This window comes from Harpia harpyja, chromosome 2, assembly GCF_026419915.1.
Source record: "Harpia harpyja isolate bHarHar1 chromosome 2, bHarHar1 primary haplotype, whole genome shotgun sequence".
Classification (NCBI taxonomy): Eukaryota; Metazoa; Chordata; class Aves; order Accipitriformes; family Accipitridae; genus Harpia; species Harpia harpyja.
In genome coordinates, this window is record NC_068941.1 from 90,424,669 (window position 1) to 90,445,768 (window position 21,100).

Sequence of the window (21,100 nt, forward strand, 5' to 3'; positions counted from 1 at the left end):
TACCCCCAGCCACCCCCAATCAGACACAGCAGCTGTTAAATAAATTTTAATGCATATTAATGAGGTGGCAGCTTTGGGTCCCTGGCCTGGGGGGGCCAGGGCTGGTCCCTGCCAGGGGACTCTGCCCCCCCCTCCCAGGAGGGGTGGCCCCCAGGGTTAGAGGTGAGGGAAAGCAGAGCTGGGGGGGGTCCCTGCACATGCCCCCCCCCAGGGTTAGACCCGCACCCACTGTACATGGGGGTTTGCCCTGAGCACCCCCCGCCCAGGGGACCCCAGCACCCACACTGCAATGGGAGGGGGTCAGCCCCCAGCACCCATGCTGGGGGGGAACAGCCCTCCCCCAATTCTGGGGGGGTTCAGCCCTGAGGTCACCCTGCAATGGCGGTGTTGGCCCCCCCACCCCCCCCAGCACAGGGTGGCAGAAATTCCAGTTTCTCCCCAAGAAAAGAAGCTGGGAGCCCCTGACCCCCCCACCCCAGAGGACGACCCCCTGCAGTGTCACCCCTGCACAGCCACCCTGGGGGCTGGAGGGTGGGGGTTGTGCCCCCCTCCCAGGGTCCTGCAGGTCCCCAGGCTCAGACCTGGGACTGGAGGGGGCTGGGGGGCGTGGGGGGGTTATGGTCCGTGACCGGGCTGCTGCTGCCGCTGCTGGAGGAACCGGAGCTGGGGGGCGAGGGCCGTGGGGGGTGGGCTGCCTGCCGGGACCCCCGTCCCTTCAGGGTGCTGAGCTTGGCGTCGAGGGAGAGGGTGCGGGGACGGCCCCAGGGGCGGCGGGCAGGGGGGCTGGGGCTGCCCGCCCGGCCGGAGCGAGGGGCGTGCGGGGGGGGCCCCTCGAAGAGGGAGAGCCACGGGGGGGTCCCCGGCACCCGTCCCCCCGCCCGCCGCGTCAGGATGTCCGTCACCGCCTCGATGTCGTCGGCCGGATCAATAGCTGTGGGGAAGAGCGGGGGTCAGCCGGACTCCCCCCGGACCCCCGTCCTCCTCCTGCGCCGTGGGGACGGGACCCGCCAATGGCCAGGACGGGGCGGCCCCACGGCAGAGACGTGCCCCACGGCCGGTGGATGCGTCCCACGGCCGGGACGTGCACCGGAGCCGGGGCGGCCGGGACACGCTCCGTGGCCAAGGCGGCCGGGATTTGCCCCACGGCTGGGACGTGGCCCGGGATGGCCGGGATGTGCCCTGTGGCTGGGACATGCGCCGGAGCCAGGGCAAGCGGGACATGGGACGTGGCCAAGATGGCCAGGACGTGCCCCGTGGCCGGGCCATCCCCACGGCCGTCCCCAGCGGTGCCGCGGGCCGTGGCACGGTGGGCTCACCCCGCCGGCCCCCCGCCCGTCACCTGTCGCTGTAATAGGAGGAGAGCAGAGCTCGGATCTCCGCCGAGACGGCGTTATCCTGCAGCAGGAGCCCTTCGCAGGCGGAGGGGGGCACGGCCGGGCCGGGCAGGGCTGGAGCCACCGGAGACGGGGGGGACGGAGAGATGGGGGGGGGGACAGAGAGACAGCAGGCACAGAGGAAGGCAGGAGAGGACAGAGGAAGGCAGGAGCGGGGACACGGAGAGATGGGGGGGGGGACAGAGAGATGGTGGGGACAGAGAGGCAGTGGAGAGAACAGTGACATTAGGGAGATGCCAGGGCGGCGAGGACGGGGCCGCCCGGCGGAAGGTTAGCGGAGAGCAGACAGGAGGGAGACAGAGGCAGAGCCCCCCCAGTCCCCCCCCCGGCCCCGGCGCTCACCCATCTCGTGGTAGAGCGAGCCCTGCCGGGGCAGCATGGCGGGCGGCCGGCGCGGCGGCGGCACCTCGATCCTCATCAGCTCGTCACAGCACTGCTTCCACTGACCTGGGGGCACGGGGTGGGGGTCAGCACCGCCGGGACCGGGTCCTGTTGGGTTGGGGGTCCCGCCGGGTTGGGGGGTCCCACCGCGCCGCCCCCGTCCGCGCTCACTCATGTCGTAGAAGTGCTGCCAGAAGGCTTCCATCCATCGCTGCGCCTCGGCCCGGCTCTCGGCCAGCAGCGTGTGGGTCACCTCCTCGCCGCCGTAGCGGTTGGTGACGGCCATGCCGTGGGGCTGCCCGCGGCCCTCCCGCTCCGTCGCGCGGATGCGGGTCTCCTGTGGTGGCGGCGGCGGCAGCCCTTAGACCCTGCGGCCCCCCGTGGCCCCCATAGCCCCCCCGCCGCCCCGGCTGTACCTTGTTGACGGCGATGGTGAGCGCCGGCTCCAGCCCGGCCTCGGCCTCGCCGGGACCGCGGTAGCAGAGGAGGTCGGTGCCGCGCAGGACGCAGTACAGACGGGCCCCGCTCTGCGCCTCGGCCCCCGGCTGCTGCCCGCGGAGACGGCACCGTCAGCGCGGCGGGCACCGGCGGGCACCGTGCCACCCCAGCCCCCCGGGGTCATCCCCAGCCCTACCGGGACCCCCAGACCCACCGCGCCCCATCCCCTGCCCGGCGCGGGGGGACGGAGGCAGCCCCCTCCCCGGCACAGGGATCCCCCGTTCTCCGTCCCCACCCCGGTCCAGAGCCCACCGGCAGGGACGGCCGAGACCCAGCGGGCTCGTGCCACCACCTGTCCCCGTCCCCATCCCGCCCCTGTCCCCATCCCTGTCCGTGTCCCCGTCCCCATCCCTGTCCCATTCCCATCCCTGTCCCGCGCTCACCTGCAGCCGGAGGAAGCCGCTCGTCACCGGGGCGGCCATGCAGCGGGGCTGGGCAGCCAGGCGGCAGCACATGCTGCCGTAGAGGGGCAGCCAGAAGGAGCTCTCCTCTGGGGGGGGGCACGCTCGCCTGGGGCGCCTGGGCACGGACCCCCCACCTGCACACACACACCCCCCCCCCCCAACCCTGCCGGGACCCCAGCCCCATCTCCCCACCAAACCCACCCCCCGCCACGACAAGCCCCCAGACCCCTCTCCCCACCGTGCTGGGCCCCCAGACTCCTCTCCCCTCCAACCCACCCGGGACCCCCCAGACCCCTCTCCCCGCACTCCATCAGTCCCCAGACCCCTCCCTCCCCACCCTGCCAGGCCCCCAGCCCCATCGCCCGTGCCGCGCCGCGCCGCACGCTCACCGTTGCTGGTGATGGCGAGGTCGTGGGTGCGGAAGCCGTCCTGCACCTCGGCCAGGGAGAGGACGGCGTGTGCCAGCAGATGGAATTTGGGGCCCCTGGGGGGACGGCGGGTGAGGGGAGGGGGGGGATAAGGGGACACGGAGGGGGGGACAGCGGGGGGACGAGTACTCACGGCACGCTGGGGGCCGGCAGCAGGAGGGGGCTGGTGGCCCCGTTACCCGGGGGGCTGCCGGGACCCCCGTCCATGGCGGCGCGCACCCGCTTGCCGGCAGAGCGTCCCAGGGAGGTGCTGAGGCGGGTGGCCAGCTTCCTGGGGGTGCTGCCCTGCGCCGCCCCCCCCCGCCAGCCCCGCGCTGTACAGCTCCACCTTCAGCTCAAAGTCAGGTCCTGCCTCTGAGCTGGGGGGGGGGGGGGCACGGGATGAGCGGGGTGGCCGTGGAGTGGGGGGGGACACCCCTCCCTGCCCCACCACCCACCCCGGGACCCTCCGTGCCACCCCACAGGTTGGGGGTCCCTCCCGGGGGGAGGCGGGGGAGGGCAGGGGTCCCCCCGGGGAGCACCCACTCACAAGAGGACGGCGCTCTCGAAGCAGATGTCGGTGAGGGTCCGGTCCACCAGCACCATGGGGGTGTCGTGGATCTCCGCCCCCAGCTGCAGCAGGCAGAAGACGGCGCAGCGGTGCAGTTCTGGGGGGCGGCGGGGGGGTGTCAGGGCAGTGGGGTGGGGGGGGAGGCGGCGATGCTGCCCCCCCACACCCCCCACTCACCTCCCTTGTTCCTGAAGTACTCCGTGTCCTTCCACATCAGCGGGATGCGCAGGTCTGGGGAGGGAGGGGGGGAAGATGGGTGGTGAGGGGGGCTGAGCCCCCCCAGGATGGCCCCATGGGGACACCCGAGGGCCCCTCGGTGGCTGCCTGCTCCCAGGACCCCCCCCGCCATCCCCGTACCTGAGACGCAGACGGTGCCCCGGCAGGGCAGACGCTCATCCGCGGGGCCGGCATCCGAGGGGCTGCGGGGGGAAGCGGGGAGCAGGGTGGGAGCTGTGACAGCCACCCCAGCAGCATCCCCCCCCCTTGTCATCCCCCCCCCCCACACACACACCCGGGGATGCTCACCGCCTGGCCGTCCGCCGCAGCACCTGCGCTTCCTTCCTGCGCTGCAGCTCGGCCATGTACGCCAGGACGCGGCTGTTGCAGACCAGGAGGCTCTTGGCAGCCTCCAACGCCTGCTCCCGGCGGCTGCAGGCAGCCAGCAGCTTGCAGGCCCCCTCCCGCAGCCGCAGCTCCCGCTCCATCTTCCGCTGGATCTCCGTGTCCTGGGGAGGAGGGGGGGAATGGGGCTGGGGGGGGGGGGGGCTGCGTGGACAGGGCTGGTAGGGGAGTTGGGGGGGGGGTCCCTCCCCCCGGGTCCGGATTGGGGCTGCCACGTCCCCCCCCGGGGGCCACGAAGCCACCCCGCCGCCCCCAGGTCTGCACGGTTTGGGGGGGGGTCCCAGATGCGCACCCCTGGCTCAGCTCAGCTCGGGGGGCGCCCCAAGCGCAGGAGGGGACACCGGGACCCCCACACAGCTCCGCTCCCACTGGTGGGGGCCGGTCCCCCTACCCCAAACCAGCCTTCGCTGCAGCCACCAAATAAACACCCTGCGCCCCCCCGGGGCCACGCAGCCATCGGCTCCTGGGGGTCCCCCTCCCCAGGCACCCCACAGCCACCCGCTGGGGTCCCCATCCCACCACCCCAGAATGGCCCCCAGCCCTGGGGGCTGCAGCCCCACTGCCCCCCAACAGCCCACAGGGGAGTCGTGCACCCCACAGAGACAGCGCGTACCCCACAGATGTGCCACGCACCCCACGGATACATCATGTACCCTGTGGGGGAACCCTGCACCCCACAGATGTGCCACACACCCCACAGAGACAGCGTGTACCCCACGGCGGAGCCACACACCCCACGAATACATCACGTACCCCACGGGGGAACCACACACCCCACGGATACAGCATGTGCCCCACAGGGGAATGACACACCCCACAGATACACCATGTACCCCACGGCGGAACCACGCACCCCACAGATACATCACGTACCCCACGGGGGAACCATGCACCCCACGGATACATCACGTACCCCACGGGGGAACCATGCACCCCACAGATACATCGTGAACCCCCACGGGGGAACAGCACGCCCCACAAATACACCACGCACCCCACGGATGTGCCACGCACCCCACAGATTTGCCATGCATCCCCCAGACGTGCCACGCGCCCCACGGATACATCGTGCACCCCACGGGGGAACCACGTGCCCCACGGATGCACCACATGCCCCACAGATTTGCCACGTGCCCCCCCAGACGTGCCACACTTCCCGGGCACCACAGACACCCCCAGCGCAGGGGGGGACACACACACCGACCAGCTCCCCCCCCCCTCACTCCCCCCAGACCCCCAACTCACCGCCGGTACCGGTTGCTGCTCCATTCCGGTACCGGCTGCTGCCTGCACCCCCCGCGCTGCCTGCACCCCCCCGGGCCCCCTGCCCATGGAGCCGCAGTGACGTCACCGCCTGCTATAAATAACCCCGAGCAGCGGGCAAGGGGGGGGTGGCAGCAACCGGGAACTCTTGTTCCCCCCCCACCCTGCCAGGACCACCCCCCCATCACCTGGAGGACCCCCCCCGGTGGGATATGGGGGGATGCTCCCCCCAAGGAGAGGATCGGTGGGGAGTGCTCTCTACCTTTCCGGGACCCCCCGGGACCCCCCGGAGCCCCGCACCCCAGGGAACTCGGGGTCTAGGGCTCCGGGGGGTCCCGGGGGGCCCCAGGGGGGGCCCCCGATTCCTACCTGGAGGCTAATGGCGATCTGTCGGATATAGAGCATGTTGAGATCTTCCAGGATCCGCAGCTTCTCCTGCATCTGAAGGCGTTGCCCCCTCCCCGCCACCTCCATCGGGACCACCGGGACCCCCCCGGTTATTCGGGGGGGGCTGGGGGGGGTGGGGGGGGTTTCCCGCATCCACCCCGGCTCCCCACCCGTGGACCCCACTGCATCCAGCGCCGTCAGGAGTCGGGTCTTTCTGCCTCCCCCCCCCCCCACTACGGCTGCGGAGAGAAAAGGGCCCTTTCATCGCCCCCCCCGGGTACCGGCTGCCCCCCCCCACCCCATCCCCTCCCCTCCCCACCGGGCACCGGCCGCCCCCTCCCGCCGAACAACCGGACACTGTGCGGGAAAGGGCAGCGGGGGCGGCTGGGGGGGGCGGCTGGGAAGAGGGAAGGGGGAGAGAGGAACGGGGGGGTGCAGGGAGGGGATAAGGGGTGCAGGGGACGGGCGACAGGATGGGGTGCGGGGGACAAGATGGGGTGCAGGGGAGGGGGTGCGTGGGCAGGACGGGGTGCGGGGTGCGGGGTGCAGAGGAGGGGGTGCAGGGGTTGGGGGACGGGATGGGGTGCGGGGGACGGGAACAAGGGGTGCTGGGGTCAGGGCGCGGGGGATGGGACAAGGGGTGCTGCGGATGGGGTGCGGGGGACGGGAACAAGGGGTGCTGGGGTCAGGGCGCGGGGGATGGGACAAGGGGTGCTGCGGACGGGGTGCGGGGACCGGACAGGGCGCGGGGGACGGAGGGCAGGAGAAGGGGCGCAGGAGATGGGGTGCAGGGGACGAGATGGGGTGTGGGGATGGGACAAGGGGAGGGAACGGGGGGGACGGGATGGGGCAGGGGACGGGGGGGCTGGGGAAGGGGAGCGGGAGGGGGACGGGGTGCCGGGGATGGGGTGCAGGGATGGGACGGAGGGTGCAGGGGACGAGAAAAGGGGTGCTGGGAAGGGGGGGCAAGGGTTAGAGTTAGGGTGCGGGGACGGGACAGGGGGTGCAGGGGTTGGGGGGACAGGGACAGGACAAGGGGTGCAGAGCGGGGGGTGCAGGGGAGGGGGGACAGCAGCCAGGACGGGGTGCAGGGGACAGGAGGGGGGGTGCGGGGATCGGGGGTGCGGGGGGGGGGGGCACAGGGATGGGAAGAGGGGTGCAGGGGTTGGGGTGCAGGACGAGGGGGTGCAGGGGTTGGGGTGCAGCAGGCGGGGGGGGGGGGTCAGGACTGGGGGAGACCGGCGCCGGTTCGAGCTGGGGGGGGGCCGGGCTGAGGAGCGGGAGGACGGATCGGGGTGCGGGGAGGGAACGGGACACCGGTACCGGTACCGGCACCGGCGGGAGAACGGGAGGCGAGGGAACAGAGTCCCGACACCGGGACACCCCCGCCCCGCCCCGAGCCGGTCCCGGTGCCGCCCGCCGCCCCCTACCGGCCCCGGTGGGCGCAGCAGCGCGTGCCCCCCCCCCCCCCCCCCCGGTACCTTCCGCCGCTCCCGCTCCGCCGCTCCGCCGCGGCGCGCACAGGAAGGCGGCGGCGGCCGCCCGCCCCCGGCCCGCCCCCCCCCCCCCCCAGGCCCCCCCCTCCCCGCCATTCCTCCGCCGGCTCCGCTTACAGGGGCCGCCCCCCGCCCGCCCCCACACACGGCGGCACCGGCGGCTCCGGGATACCGGGGCGGGGGGATCCCCCCTCTGCGAATGCGGCCGGTACCGGGCGACAGGGCCCCCCCGGGCGCATGGAGACCCCCCCCCCATATGTGGCCGGTACGGGCGACTGGTCCCCCCCAGGTGCATCGAGATCCCCCCCCCCGAATGCAGCCGGTACCGGGTCACCGGGCATCGAGACCCCCCTGCGCCTCGGGCCCGGTGGGGGGGTGGGCGAGGGTCCCGCTCCCCCAGCCCTGTCCTCTCCCTCGGCCCGGAGCCCCCCCGCCAGCGGAGCCCCCTCCCCGGGACCCCGCAGCCCACGAGGGGCACCGGCGCGGATCCGGCCCTCGTGCGGTGTCGCCACGCGCCACGCCAGACCCCGGCCCCGCGGGGCTCCCGCCGAGGCCCCCGCCCCGGCACCCCACCGGACCCCAGAACCGGGGGCCCCAGCCGGCCCCCCCTGTCCGGGCAGCAGCGGGAGAGCCGGGGGGTGCCGGGACCGCGGTCCCGCCACGCCGGCCTGGCACGCTGCCGGTGGCGAGGGCGGCCATGCCGGGGGCACGGGCGATTCCCGCTCTGCCGGGGTGAGAGCCGGCCGGTGTGGCGGGAAATCCCGGCTGGGCCGGTGGCGGCCGGTGCTGCCGGCGTGACGGGCGGGACGAGGGCGACGGGTGCCAGGAGCGGGGGAGCGGCTGCCGCCGCCCTGCCCGTCCTCCTGCCTTCCTGCGCGGCCTGGGCGCCGGTGCCGGTGCCGTACCTGCGCGGAGTCGGCCAGGAGGCTGAGCCGGCAGCGGCCGCGGCGGATCTCCATCTCCAGCGCCGAGCCGCGGGCCACCGTCACCCGGCTCCGCTGGTTGCGGCAGAACATCGTGCCGGTGCCGGTACCGGTGCCGCGGGAACGTTTCCTCGACTCCAAGCCCGGAGCAAACCCCTCCCCGGCCTTACCGCTCCTGGCACAGGGGCGGGATGCACCGGAGTGGCGGGAGGTGGGGGGGGGGGGGCCACCGATCCCGGCTGCCACCGACCGACCCGCACGGCTGCAAAGCTCCCCGGGGAGCACCGGGGTGACCAGCGGGAGCCGGGGCTGGTGCCGGAGCCGGTACCGGGCAGCTCCTGGCACGGGCGGGACAATGGTCCCAGTCAGAGCGGGCAGCTGTGGGGATGGGGTGGGGTGGGGGGGGTTGAGGGGGGGGGGGGGCTGTGCACGTGCTAATTAACGCAGGGCCGCGCGGGCTGGGTGCGCACACGCGTGTGCACCGGCGGCGCGTGCCCACGGGCAGCCCTGCGGCGCGCGCTGCCCGGGCGGAAACCGCCGCCGCGGGCCCTTTGGCCCGCGGCGGCGGTTTCCGCCCGGGCAGCGCTCCCACACCCCCCCCCTTGCCCACTTCAAAGATGGCGGCGGCGGCGCCACACCCTCCCCTGCCCAGACCGGCCGTGTTCCGTAAGGCCGGGCGGAAGTGGGTCCGCCCGGAATTGGTTCCCCCACACGGCGGGACACCAGCACCGGCGACGCCGGATGAGCAAGGCCTGGCGGCGCGGCAGGATGGAGGGCGGCGAGCACGGTGAGGGCTCCGGGTCCGGTCGGAGGGGCTGGGGCAGCCAGGGAACCGCGGCTACGGCCCCGCTTGTCGTTCCCCGCCGGGACCGGGGCCGGTGGCGGGTCCCCCGGGCCTGGCTAACGGCTGTGCCCCCCCCCCCCGGCAGGGGAAGAGGCCGAGGCGGGCGGCGGGCACGGTTCCCACAAGAAGAAGCATAAGAAGCACAAGAAGAAGCACAAGAAGAAGCACCACCACGAGGCGGTGGGGCCGCCCCCCCCCCCGGCCCCCGAGCCCGCTGCCAGCCTGCGCAAGCCCCAGCTCAAGCTCAAGATCAAGCTGGGGGGGCAGATCCTGGGCACCAAGAGGTGAGGGGGGCCGGGGGGGGGCCCGGCCGGTCTCCTCCCCCACCCCACAGGCACCGCGGTCCTCGCTTGGACGGGTGTCCCCACGTCCAACCCTCGCCGGGGTCGGGTCCCCCACGTCCCGGTTGGCCCGGCCTGGCCTCACCGGCTCCCCCGCGCTCTCTCTCCGCAGCGTGCCCACCTTCACGGTGGTCCCCGAGGCGCCGCGCTCGCCCTCCCCGCTGATGGTGGTGGACGAGGAAGAGGAGCCCACGGAGGGGGTGCCCATCGAGCAGTACCGGGCCTGGCTGGGTGAGCCCCGGGGGCAGCGGCACCGATGCAGGGGGTGGGGGGCTGCGAGGGGGGGTTTGGCTGGAACGGAGGGTGGTGGGAGCCTCGGAGGGCTGGGGCAGGAGGAGGAGCCTGCAGGGACGCCCTGGTCCCCTCCGAGGGGGCAGGGACGGTTCCTGCGGGCTGGTCCTGCTGCCCGGGACAGCGTGAGTCGCGCCGTCACGGCGTTGGGGGTAACAATCCCCCCTCCCGGTGACTCTTCTCCTCCCCGCCGCCCGGCCCAGATGAGGACAGCAACCTCGACCCCTCGCCCCTGCCGGACCTGGACTCGGAAAGCTGCTTTCCCGCCCGTGAGGAGGAGGAGGAGGAGGAAGAGCGTTGGCTCGATGCCCTGGAGAAGGGCGAGCTAGATGACAATGGGGAGCTCAAGAAGGAAGTGGATGAGTCCCTGCTGACAGCCCGACAGGTGAGGGGGGGGCCACGGAGCCACCTGGGGCAGGGCTGAGGGGTGCAGCCCGGCCTGCTGGGGCCGTGGGGCTCGTGGCCCCAACACCGTGTTGGCTTGGCTGCCCGCTCGGGTAAGGTGGGGTGCTGCGGAGGTCCCAGAACTGGTGGGGAGCCAGGTCGGAGCCCTCGGAGGGGCAGGGAGGGCCCTGTCTGGGGTTGTGACGGTGTCCCCCATGCCCCCGCAGAAAGCCCTCCTGCACAAGCAGCAGAGCCAGCCGCTGCTGGAGCTGCCCATGGGCTACAAGGCGAAGGAGCTGACAGAGGAGATGCTGGTGAAGCGGGAGGAGCGGGCCCGCAAGCGGCGCCTGCAGGCGGCCAAGAAGGCGGAGGAGAACAAGAACCAGACCATCGAGCGCCTGACCAAGACCAACAAGGCCAAGGTGAAGACGCTGCGGGAGCGCAAAGCCAAGCAAGCCCCCTGCCCTGTCGTCCACTACTGCAACGCCACCGACCGCATCACCGTCTCCTTCCCGGTGGGCATGGCCCTGCCGCTGCTGCCCGCCCCGGCCCCCCCCGTGCCCCCCCCGGTCCTCTGCGGCGTCGCCGGCTGCTCCAACCACAAGCGTTACTCCTGCTCCCGCACCGGCCTGCCACTCTGCAGCCTGGCCTGCTACCGGAGGAACCTCCAGCTGCAGGAGGCTGCGGCATAGGCTGGGGAGAGGGGACACACACACCGGCCCCTCCGCCATGGACAGAAGGGGGGCCCGGGGCTGTGGGGCAGCCCCAGTGGGGACTGAGGCGGGGGGGTCCCGGGGCAGCGACGGGGGTCCCGGGGCTGGTCCCGTGGTGGTGCCGCTGCCTGGTGCCGCGGAGCTGATTAAAGGCTGTTGGAGAAGGAGCCGTGTGTGGGTCCGCCGGGCCGGGGGGAGACCCTGCCCCCCCCTACCCCCACCCCCCCACCGGGAGGGCTATGGGACAGTCCGCCCCCCCCCCCACCGGGAGGGCTATGGGACAGCCCGACTTCCCCCCCGCTCCACGGGCTGCGTTATGGTGCGGCTCGCCGATCCCGGGGGCGGGGCAGCGGGAAGAGCTCTGCCGCAGCGCCCATTGGCTGGGGCTCTGCCGGGCAGAGTGCGGCGGTGCTGGTTGGTCGGCCGCTCCGCCAATCACGCGCCAGGGTCGTGGTTGCGCCCCTCCGTCGGGCGCGGCGGCGCGCGGCGAGGCCGCCGTTGGCCGGCGCGCCCGTCAGTCACCGCCGGGTGGGCGGGGCTCCGCCTCCGGTTGGCGGCGGCGGCCGCCAATCCCGGCGGGGGCGGGGCTCGGTCCCTTTGTCTCTGTTGTTGGGCGTGAGGCGCGGGCAGACGGCGCCCGATTGGCGGGGGCAGGGCGGCGGCGGCGGCGCCGATTGGCTGGCGGCGGCGAGGCGGCGTCGGATTGGGCGGCGGCGGCGGCGTCAGGGGGCGGGAGCTGCGGCCCGGGCGTGATGGCGGCGGCGGAGGCTGCGGCCCGGGAGGCGGCGGCGGGCCAGGCGGCCGGGATGGCGGCGGCGGCGGCGGCGACGGGGCAGCGGCTGCTGCTGCGGGCGGCGGGGGCCGGGGCCGGGGCGGCCGAGCCGGCGCGGGGCCGCGGCGGGCTGTAGGCGGCGCCATGGAGCGGCCCGGGAGCGGCGGCGCCGAGGGGGCCTGGGCCGCGCTGCTGGGCCGGCAGCACCAGCAGGTACGGCCGGGACCGGGGCCTGGGCCGGGGGGGGGGCGGCCCCGCTGCCGGCGGGCTGAGACGCGGACTCCCGGGGCAGGGGTGGCGGCCCCCTTCCCCGGCCGGCGTGACGGTGTGGCTGTGCCCGCAGGCCCGGGAGTACTGCCCGGGGGTGAACAACCAGCCCTACGTGTGCGAGACCGGGCACTGCTGCGGGGAGACCGGCTGCTGCACCTACTACTACGAGCTGTGGTGTGAGTGCGGGTGGGGGCTGCGGCCTCGCTCCCCGCCGTGCGGGGTTGGGGGGGGGGGTTCGAGGGGAGGGTGACCCCGCTCTGCTCCCCACAGGGTTCTGGCTCCTCTGGACCATCCTCATCCTCTTCAGCTGCTGCTGCGCCTACCGGCACCGCCGGGCCAAGCTGCGCCTGCAGCAGCAGCAGCGGCAGCGGGAGATCAACCTCATCGCCTACCACGGTGCCTGCAACTACCCCGCCTCCATGATGGACCTCAGTGAGTGAGGGGCCCCCCCGTGTGTGTCCCCCTCCCCGTGTCCCCCCCCCCAGGCTCCCTCTGAGGAAGGGTCCCAGTGGCAACGCAGGCCCTGGGGGGCTGCCCTGACCCATGCACCCCCCTGCTCCCCCCTCGCAGGGATGCTGGCTTCCTTCAAGCTGCCTGCCTACGAGGAGGTGGCCCACCGGCCCAGCACGCCGCCGCCGCCGTACAGCGCCATCCTGGCCCAGCTGAGCGGGCCCCGCGGCCGCCTGGGCTCCAGCAGCCTCACCCTCTCGCCCAGCTCGGAGAACTACACCAGCTGCTCCTGCGAGTCGAGCTGCGCCACGTCCCCCAGCAGCACCTCGCTCTCGGTGCAGGTGACGGACGAGACGGAACGTAGCCAGGCCAGCACGCCCAGCGAGGAGGGTGGCACCAGCAGCACCGGTACCGGCGCCAGCTGGGATCTGCCCCCCGAGGAGGCACCAGCCCGCGGGGCCCCGCACAAGCACGCCCTCTTCTCCTCCACCGTGGACTTCTTCGAGGCCGATTGCCACCCCTGCTCCGACATCGAGGAGGGCGAGGAGGAGGAGGGCGGCGCGGCCCGGGAGGAAGGTGGCAGCGGCGGCGAGCATTTCCGGCACCGGCGCCTGACGGGGGACTCGGGCATCGAGGTGGGGCGCTGCCAGGAGGAGGAGGAGGGCGAGGGTGAGGGCACCCACCTCCTGGGCAAGGCCGGCCCCGCGCCCCCCTCCCGCTGCGGGCTGCCGGGCCAGGGGGGCGGCGAGGGGCCCAGCTCGCCCGCCCTGCCTGTCTGAGCTGGCACTCGCCGGCTGTGCCCTGCCCTCCCCGCTGCCTGCTCGCTTGCCTGGCCCCGTCCTGCTGCCTGCTCCCCCCCCGTCCCCGCCTTGGAGCAGCTGGGGGGGGGGATGGATGCGGCAGGGGTGACTTCCCCCCCCCCCCCCCCCCCGCTCAGAGGGTGCCTGGTGTGGGGTGGAGCAGGACAGGCAGTGCTCCGGTGGGGGCTGCCTTCTCCCTCCTGCTCCCGGTGCTGCCCCGGGGTCTGGACTCTTAACACGGAGCCCCCGGGGGCCCCTCGCCCCAACTGACCCCCCCCCCGCCCTGTGCCCCATCATGTCCAGTACCTCGTGGGGCACAGCTGGGCCCTGAGGGGGTGGCCCCACTCTCGGCGTGGTCCCGCCGGAGCCCCCTCCCCTCTGAACTGCTTCCAGGGGGCTGCAGCTGCTGGGGGCCCTGTGCCCACCCCGTCCCGTCCCAGTGCTGCCAGTGCCGTGGGCCCTGGGGCCAGTGCTGCTGCCGGGGCGAGGGGGCCCATCTCCGCCACGGGCCAGGCGGTTCACGTAGCGTTCTCTCACCATTAAAGAGATGTGGAAGTACGGCAGCCCTGCGCCTGCTGGGGGACACCGTGGGGCGGGGGGAGCGGGCACCAGGGCTGAGCTGGGCCCCCCCAGCTCCACAGCAAGGGGGCATGGGCCCCCACCCTGGCCTGGGGGATGCTGCCCCAGCCTGGTGCCAGGCCAGGGAGGGGAGGAAGGGGGGGTGGCTGGAGCCGTGACCCCCCCCCCCCCCCCCGACAGAGGCAGCAACAGGCCATGGTGGTGGAGGTTTATTTTGGGGGAGGAGGTAGGCTCTGCGCCTCCACCCGCACCTGAGAAAGACGGGCAGGGCCGGTGGCGCAGGCAGCTGCCCACACCGCGGCTGGCCCCGGCGGCCCTAGTAGTCCTCAGCCATCACCAGCACGACCAGCGCAGACCAGCCAGCAAAAGGGTGGCAGCCCTGGCCGCGGCCGGTGCTGTCGCTGTAGTGCTCCCAGAGGAAGCCACTCTCGGCGTACTGCCGGTACAGGTTGGCCACGAGGTTGTGGCGCAGCTCGTGGTAGAGTTCTGCTGCCCGCTCCCGCTGCGGCCCCTCGGCGTCGGCGTAGCCACGCAGCGCCCGCAGGGCCAGGTAGTTGACGTTGACCCAGATGGAGCCGCGCCAGTATGGGGGGTCGTGCTGGGTGTTGCGCTGCATGTAGAGGGGGCTGTCACGGGCCAGGGAGCGCAGCCCGAAGGGCGTCCAGAGCTGCTGCTCGCTGCGCATGGCGGCCAGCATGGCGGGCAGCCGCGGCGAGTCAGGGCGCAGGAGCTGCAGCAGCAGTGGGAAGAGGCTGACGTAGCCCAGGGCCCCCACGAAACGGGGCCGCGGCGCCTCCCGCACCTCCCGCACCAGCCGGGGGGCCGGGGGGGGCTGTCCCGGGGCCGCCGGCGCCGCCCGCTGCCAGCGCAGCCCCACCGCCGCGCTGTGGTTGCCGTAGTCGGCGAAGGCGCCCAGCTCCGGGGCCCAGTGCAGCTGCTCGAGCAGGCCGTTGTCGCTCAGCGCCTCTTCCATCTCCCGGTAGGGCCCGGCCGGCTCCCCCAGCCGCTCGGCCACCTCCGCCAGCACCCGGGAGGCCAGCGCCATCCAGCAGCGCAGGTCCAGGTGCCGCTCCTCGGGCGAGGGGTGGGAGGCGCGGGGGTAGTCGTCCAGCCCCGAGGCCAGCGTCTTGGGGTTGAGGAAGCGCTCGAGCTGGGGGTCGCGGCCGCGCCAGCGGAAGGTGAGGGGCAGGGGTCCGGCCTGCGTCCGGTTGTACCAGTCGTACCAGGCGCGCAGGCGGGGGAAGAGGCGGCGCAGGTAGGGCAGGGGGGCAGCGGGCAGCAGCCGCTGCAGTGCCAGCAGCAGGGTGGGGGGGTTGGCCGTCTCGCTGCGCTGCAGGAGGAACTCGGGGGGCACCTTGGCCCGCGCCTCCTCCCCCAGGATCTGCTCGCGGGGGATCCAGCCCTCGGCGTTCATCAGGTCCAGCCAGTGGGCGATCACCTCGCGGCTCAGGGCCGGGTCCCAGCGCGCCAGCAGGAGCTGGTGGAAGCCCTCGTCCCAGAGGAAGCCGCGGGGGAAGAAGGAGCGGGAGGGGACGGCGGTGAAGAGGGCGGCCTCGGGGGCGGGCACGGGGCGCTCCTGCAGCGGGGACTGCACCAGCGAGCGCCCGTGGAAGTAGCCCATTCCCCCCAGCAGGTCGCTGAGGGCGGCCTGGGCGAAGCGTCGCTGCGGCGGGGGGAAGCCCTTGCGGGCCAGCCCGAAGGTCTCCTCGAAGCGCCGCTCGAAGGCGGCCGCGTGCCGCGCCAGCGCCGCTGACAGCGCCCCACCCGCCAGCCGCCCGGGCCGGCCCGCCGCGCTGCCCGACTCGAAGGTCACCTCCACCGTAGCGGGCGGCTCCAGCGTCACCTGGTGCAGCAGCAGGCGCCCGCGCGGGGGCTCCCCCGGCAGCCCCCGAAAGGCGTCGACGGCGAAGAAGCGGCGGCGCGGCCCTCCTGGCGGGGCAAAGACGAAGCGGTCGCTCAGGCTGCTCCGCACCACCTCGGTCAGGCGGTGCAGCCCCGGGCTCGCCGCTTCCAGGTAGTTGTAGCTGCGGAGGGAGAGAGGGCGTCAGGGGATGGGGACACGGGTGGAGGGGTGGGGGGGGACGGGGCCGCCGCGGCGAAGCACCTGGCGTATTTGGGGTCCTCCCCGCTCTCCGCCTTGGGTCGGAGGAAGGTGAGGGTGAAGCGTCCCAGCTCCTCCGTTGTCCCCGTCACGGCGGCCAGCCGCGTCCTGTTCTCCAGGTGCGGCTCCAGCGTCCCCTGCTCGTCTGTGGCGACGTAGAAGAAGAGGGAGAGGAGTGGGGCCGGGCCGCCCACGCCCTGCGGAGGAAGAAGAGGAGAGAGACATGAGGAAGGGGGCTGCCTGGCTGTTCTCCCGTCAGGTGCGGCCCCTCCGCTTCTTCCCCTCACCTCCATCCGTGCGGTGACGCGCCAACTCCAATCCCCTCCGTGTTCCCCACCCGGTCGTTTAACGAATTCGGTTTTCAAGAACAATCCTTTGTCACGGATCTCCTGCACCCCGAAATTTTCCCCGTCGTGCATCAACCAGCCGTACCGCGACAAACCGTCGCTCTGCTCGCAGGTGTGACGTAAGCTGCCGCCTCCTTCGCGTTGCTGAAGCCACATGAGTCCTGGGGATACCGGGGAGGTGGAGGGGGGGGGTTCAGGGGTTCAGCCTCGGTTCTCCGGGTGGGAGCGGGGGCAGGCCGAGCCCCGGGGCAGGGCAAAGCCCTGCCCCGGGGCTCGGCCTGCCCCTGCTCCCGCCCCTATCCCTCACCGGTAATGAGAGCCCGTGGGCTGCGTGTCTTCATCCCGAAGTAAACGTGAGGCCGGTAAGTGCCCCAAAAACGTTGGGGCGAGGCTAGAGGCCCGGTAGAACCGGGGGGAAGAGCGGGGGGAGCGGGGTGGGGGGTAACGAGGAGAGCGGCCGCGTTCCACCGTTTCCATTCAGCCGCCGCCAGGCCCAGGGCCAACGCCGCCGCAGCCGCCGCCGCCGCTATCACCAGCGCTGTTCGTCCCCGTCTCGGTCCCCGTTGTTGTTCCTTTTCCCGTTCCCGCCGGGTCCCGCGTTCCCGGGTTCTTTCCCGGGGTCCTTCCCCGCCGCGTCGGCGCCGCTCGCCCGCCATGACCCGTCCCCGCCGTTCGCGTCATCACGGCGCGACGCGGCGGCGGCGGCGGGAGAGAGGCGCGCTGGTGGGGGCGGTGGCGCCCCCTGGCGGGCGGGAGGGGAAACTGCAGGGTCGGTCCTCCACTGCCCCCCCCGCGTCAAACCCGGCCCCGAGTGGACAAGGACCCCCCCGCGACCCGTCCCGTGTCCCCCCCCGCCACACGCACAGGCCAGACTCAGCACGTCTTTGGAAGCTGCTTTATTGTGTCCCTCCGTCGGCCCCACAGCCGGGCGGGGGGGGGGGGGTCCCAGGGCAGCCCCACAGCCGGGCGGGGGTCCCGGGCACAAGGCAGTGGCTGCGGGGGGCTGGGGCTGCCCCTGCCCCACGGAGGGAGGGGGGACAGCAGGCTCTGCCCCCCACCCCACCCAAACCGCCAGCCCGCTGGGGGGGGCCGATGGCCGGCAGCGCTCCGGTTCACTGCTTGACCTGTCCCCCATCGCCCTCGCTCACGAAGCGCTTCCGGCCCCTGCGGAGGAGGAGGAGGAGGAGGATGAAGGGGGGAGCACCCCCACGGACCCCCACCCCCCCCACAGCTCCCCCGGCACCGGTACCTGGCGGGGCAGGCGTCCCGCAGGGCCCTGGTGATGATGCCGCGGTCGAAGCAGAGCTCCACCAGCCGCTCCAGGAGGCTGTGGGCCAGCGGCACGTCCAGGCTGATGTCCCCCAGCTCCTCGTACACCCGCTGGAAGCCCTGGGAGGGGGGGACACACACGCAGCAGCGTCAGCCCTGGGGGTGGGCTGCCCGCCGCCCCCCCCCATGCACACCCCACGCTCACCCGGTTCATCTGGTCCAGCGTCACCAGCCCCGTCTCCCACAGCACCTTCAGCAGCGTCACCATCATGGCCACGGGCCCCTCCCCGGAGCCTTCCAGCACCATCACCACCGCCTGCGGGCAGCGGGCGTCAGCGGGGCCGTGGCGGGGGGGGGGGGGGGGGCCAGGACCCCTGGGACCCCCAGCCCTCACCTCATACACCAGCTCGTGGTGGAAGTGTGGCACCTCCAGCTCCCGCAGGCAGTGCTCGGCCTCCGACACCTCCCCGGAGAGCAGGTATTCCCGCAGCAGCAGGTTCATCTGGGGACAGAGGCAGCTGGGGTAGGGGCACGGGGGGGACGGCGTGGGGACATGGAGCGGGGATGGCTGGGGGGGGTTTGGTCCTGACGTGGGGAGGGCACAGGGACAGCCGGGGGTCACTGCTGCCCTGGGTGGGCACAGGGATGTGTCTGGGGGGACGCCACAGCCAGGGTCGCGTCCCGAGGAACATAGCAGGGGGGTGTCCATGGGACATCTGGGGGCAGATCCAGAGGCGAGGGGGTGCAGGCACAACAGATGGAGCAGGGGGATGTGTCCGGGGGGACCAGGCCACCGGCAGGGCTGGGGGACACAGTGTGGGACGCAACCGGGGGGGGTCGGACAGGCGCTGACCTCCTTGACGAGGTGCTTGACGGGGCGCTGGCCGCCCCCCACGCCCCAGACGTTGTCGAGCCGGTTGACGTCGCGCTTGATGCGCAGCAGGACGGCAGCGCGGTCGAGGGCGGCCCTGCGGGAGAGGCGGGTGAGGGCGGCACGCGGCGGGGGCGGTGGGGGCCGGGGCGGCGCTTACCTGGCGTGCTCGCAGTCCACGCGCCCCTTGTAGCGCTCCAGGAAATCCAGGGGCAGCGCGTGGTCGGCCACCGCACGGGCGATGAACTGACCCAGCATCTGGGGAAGGAGCGTCAGCACCCTGCCCTGCCTAGTCCCACCGTCCGTCTGCATCCTGCAGCCGCCGGGCATCCCCCAGCACGGCCACGGCCCCCCCGGCACGGCCGTGGCCCCCCTGAGCATCCCCCAGCATGGCCACGTCCCCTCAGAGCATCCCCCGGCACCTCAGAGCATCCCCCGGCACAGCCACGTCCCCCGCCCCGGCACGTCCCCATCCCGTCCCCACGTCTGCCGACACCTGGGGGGCCTCGGGGGTGTCGAGGATGAGGTCGGGCAGGTCCCGCAGCATCTTGTCGAAGGCCCAGGCGATGTCCTCGGGGGTGACGACGTGGCCCACCAGGTCGGAGAGGAGGCGGGAGGTCAGCTCGCGGTGGCTGGCCTTGCCCTCCAGCGCCAGGGCCACCGCCAGCGAGGGCACCGCATGCCGACGGCTGCCCAGGTTCAGCCCCTGCAGCAGCTCCTGTGCCCGGCACGTTAGTTACCCCCCGCCGGCTGCCCCAGGGGACCCCCAGCCCCTCCTCAGGGGACCCCTGACCTCCCCCAGGGACACTCCCCAGCCCCAAGGGACCCCCTTTCTCTCCCCCAGGACCCTGCCCCACGCCAGCCTGGCACCCCTGAATGTCCCCATCAGCAATGGACCCCCAGTCCCTCCCCAGGGGACCCTTCCCCATCCCAGCCTGTCCCATCCCTGAGGGTCCATGTCCCCAAGGGACCCCTGCTCCCTCCCCCAGGGACACTCCCCATTCCCACAGGACCCCCTTTCTCCCCTGCACCAGTCTGACCCCCCTGAAGGTCCCCACCACCAAGGGACTCCCCTCCCCAGGGGACCCTGCCCCTTCCCGAAGGGTGCCCATCAGCAACAGACCCCCAACCCCTCCCCAAGGGACCCTTCCCATCCCAGTCTGCCCCGTCCCTGAGGGTCCTTGTCACTGAGGGGCCCCTGTCCCCTCCCCGAGGACCCCAACCCATGCCAGCCCACCCCGTCCCGCAGACCCCTGCCCCGACGCACCATGACCTCGCTGGTGTCCCCATGCTCGAAGTACTCCAGCACCATGGGCTGCACGTTCTTCTCCAGCTCCCCCTCCTCCAACTCAGGCACCACGGTGGCATAGACTGTGTCCCCCTGCGGGCACGGGACGATGCCACCCCTGCCTGTACCACTGCCTGCAGCCGGCCGGCCCCTCGCTGGGGCTGCCTGCGAGGGTGGGGGACGATGCAGGGCTGGGGAGGGGGGGGAGCCCGGGGCCGTACCTGAGCCACCTCGTCGTAGTTGGGGTCACGGGCATCAGGCTCCTGGTAGCCGTAGACCACGCCGGGGGCACCCCACACGCCCTTGCCTCCGGCACCGCCTGCACCGGGCACGTGCGGGGTGAGCGGGGGCTCGGTGGCGGGGGGCACTGAGGCCCCCAGTGGGGGCTCCCCCGAGGTGGGGACTAAACCTGGGGCACTGGGAGGGAGCTCAGCCCCACAGGGGACGCAGGAGGGGTCCCAACTCCATGGGGGTGTCAGGAGGGGAGCGACGGAGCTATGTGGGGTCCCAGCCCCACTGGGGAGGACGGGAGGGGTCCTGCCGGGCGCTGCCGCCCCTCACCTTTCTTGGGCAGCCCGCGGCCCTTGCCCATGCGGGACCTGCGGTCGTGGGTCCTGCCCTTGGGGCTGCCGGGCTCGGGGCCGGGCTCGGCACCTTCGGAGAGCGACTCGCGGGCCGAGTCCCGGGAGGAGGTACGCCGCAGCCGCCGCTTGGCCTTGGCCTTCAGCCGCGCCTCGTGCAGCAGCTTCTCCTGGGGGGTCCAGGTGCGGGGACCCCCGGCCCCCAACAGCTCCTCGTCCCCATCCTCCTCCTCCTCCTCCTCCGCAGCCGCCGGGCAGGGGCCCTGCACACCGTGGGCGCCGTCACCGCGTGCCGGGGCACCGCGACACGACCCCCCCCCATGGGACCCCCGCCATGCACTCTCCCCGGGACCCCCAAGGGAACCCCGCCACGCCAGGGAGCCCCCCCCATCCAGCTCCACCAGGGACCCCCGAGCCCACAGACTGCCCCACCAGGGACCCCAATCAATAACCCCCCCCCCCCCCCAGAGCCCCCACCGGTCCCGGTCCCAAGCGGGGCTCAGCCCCCAGGGGAGGGGGTGTATGGGGGGGGGTTGCTCGGTCCGGTCCCTGTCCCGGTGCCGTTACTTGCCGTAGCGAAGGGGACGCGGTCAGCGGCGCCCAGCTCGGCGGCGGGGACGGCCATGACGGGCGGCACCGGGGCCGCACCGGGACCGGGACCGGGACCGGGAAGGGGAGCTCAGCTCGGCCGGACCCCGCCCCGTGACGGAAGTGACCGGGAACGGCGGCATCATGGGAGCCGTAGTCACACCGGCGGCTCCGGTATCACCGGTCCCCGACCCCCTTGCCCGGGCCGCCGGGCTTCGGCAGCGGCCCCGGGGCCGCTGCCGAAGCCCGGCGGCCCGGGCAAGGGG

At 73.6% G+C, this 21,100-nt stretch overlaps 5 protein-coding genes across 5 annotated transcripts; 2 read left to right on the forward strand and 3 right to left on the reverse strand.

Moving 5' to 3' along the window:
* Window positions 1–33: 33 nt before the first annotated feature.
* RTKN (rhotekin) lies at window positions 34–8,699 on the reverse strand. Its single transcript, XM_052780948.1, is given in 13 exon segments — window positions 34–931; window positions 1,737–1,841; window positions 1,947–2,112; window positions 2,192–2,323; window positions 2,657–2,763; window positions 3,067–3,161; window positions 3,239–3,409; window positions 3,411–3,464; window positions 3,635–3,752; window positions 3,833–3,886; window positions 4,013–4,074; window positions 4,181–4,380; window positions 8,328–8,699. Coding segments are annotated over 13 exon segments (1,731 nt in total). The 5' UTR covers window positions 8,439–8,699; the 3' UTR covers window positions 34–575.
* A 303-nt stretch (window positions 8,700–9,002) lies between these two features.
* INO80B (INO80 complex subunit B) lies at window positions 9,003–11,066 on the forward strand. Its single transcript, XM_052780949.1, has 5 exons — window positions 9,003–9,132; window positions 9,275–9,473; window positions 9,643–9,761; window positions 10,025–10,206; window positions 10,433–11,066. Exons 1-5 carry the CDS (start codon window positions 9,087–9,089, stop codon window positions 10,895–10,897), a joined length of 1,011 nt encoding a protein of 336 aa, XP_052636909.1. The 5' UTR covers window positions 9,003–9,086; the 3' UTR covers window positions 10,898–11,066.
* A 643-nt stretch (window positions 11,067–11,709) lies between these two features.
* WBP1 (WW domain binding protein 1) lies at window positions 11,710–13,335 on the forward strand. The gene is made up of 4 exons (XM_052780950.1): window positions 11,710–11,903; window positions 12,034–12,136; window positions 12,231–12,392; window positions 12,531–13,335. The coding sequence occupies exons 1-4, from the start codon at window positions 11,835–11,837 to the stop codon at window positions 13,187–13,189; spliced, it is 993 nt and encodes a 330-aa protein (XP_052636910.1). The 5' UTR covers window positions 11,710–11,834; the 3' UTR covers window positions 13,190–13,335.
* A 648-nt stretch (window positions 13,336–13,983) lies between these two features.
* On the reverse strand, window positions 13,984–16,932 carry MOGS (mannosyl-oligosaccharide glucosidase). The gene is made up of 4 exons (XM_052780952.1): window positions 16,545–16,932; window positions 16,178–16,398; window positions 15,894–16,087; window positions 13,984–15,813 (listed from the first exon to the last, which is right to left on the reverse strand). Exons 1-4 carry the CDS (start codon window positions 16,891–16,893, stop codon window positions 14,106–14,108), a joined length of 2,472 nt encoding a protein of 823 aa, XP_052636912.1. The 5' UTR covers window positions 16,894–16,932; the 3' UTR covers window positions 13,984–14,105.
* Window positions 16,933–17,118: 186 nt separating this feature from the next.
* LOC128139046 (programmed cell death protein 4-like) lies at window positions 17,119–20,968 on the reverse strand. The gene is made up of 11 exons (XM_052780953.1): window positions 20,818–20,968; window positions 20,227–20,509; window positions 19,887–19,984; window positions 19,645–19,758; window positions 18,874–19,095; window positions 18,538–18,635; window positions 18,360–18,474; window positions 17,901–18,008; window positions 17,712–17,822; window positions 17,487–17,626; window positions 17,119–17,401 (listed from the first exon to the last, which is right to left on the reverse strand). Exons 1-11 carry the CDS (start codon window positions 20,869–20,871, stop codon window positions 17,350–17,352), a joined length of 1,395 nt encoding a protein of 464 aa, XP_052636913.1. The 5' UTR covers window positions 20,872–20,968; the 3' UTR covers window positions 17,119–17,349.
* Between the last annotated feature and the right edge of the window lie 132 nt (window positions 20,969–21,100).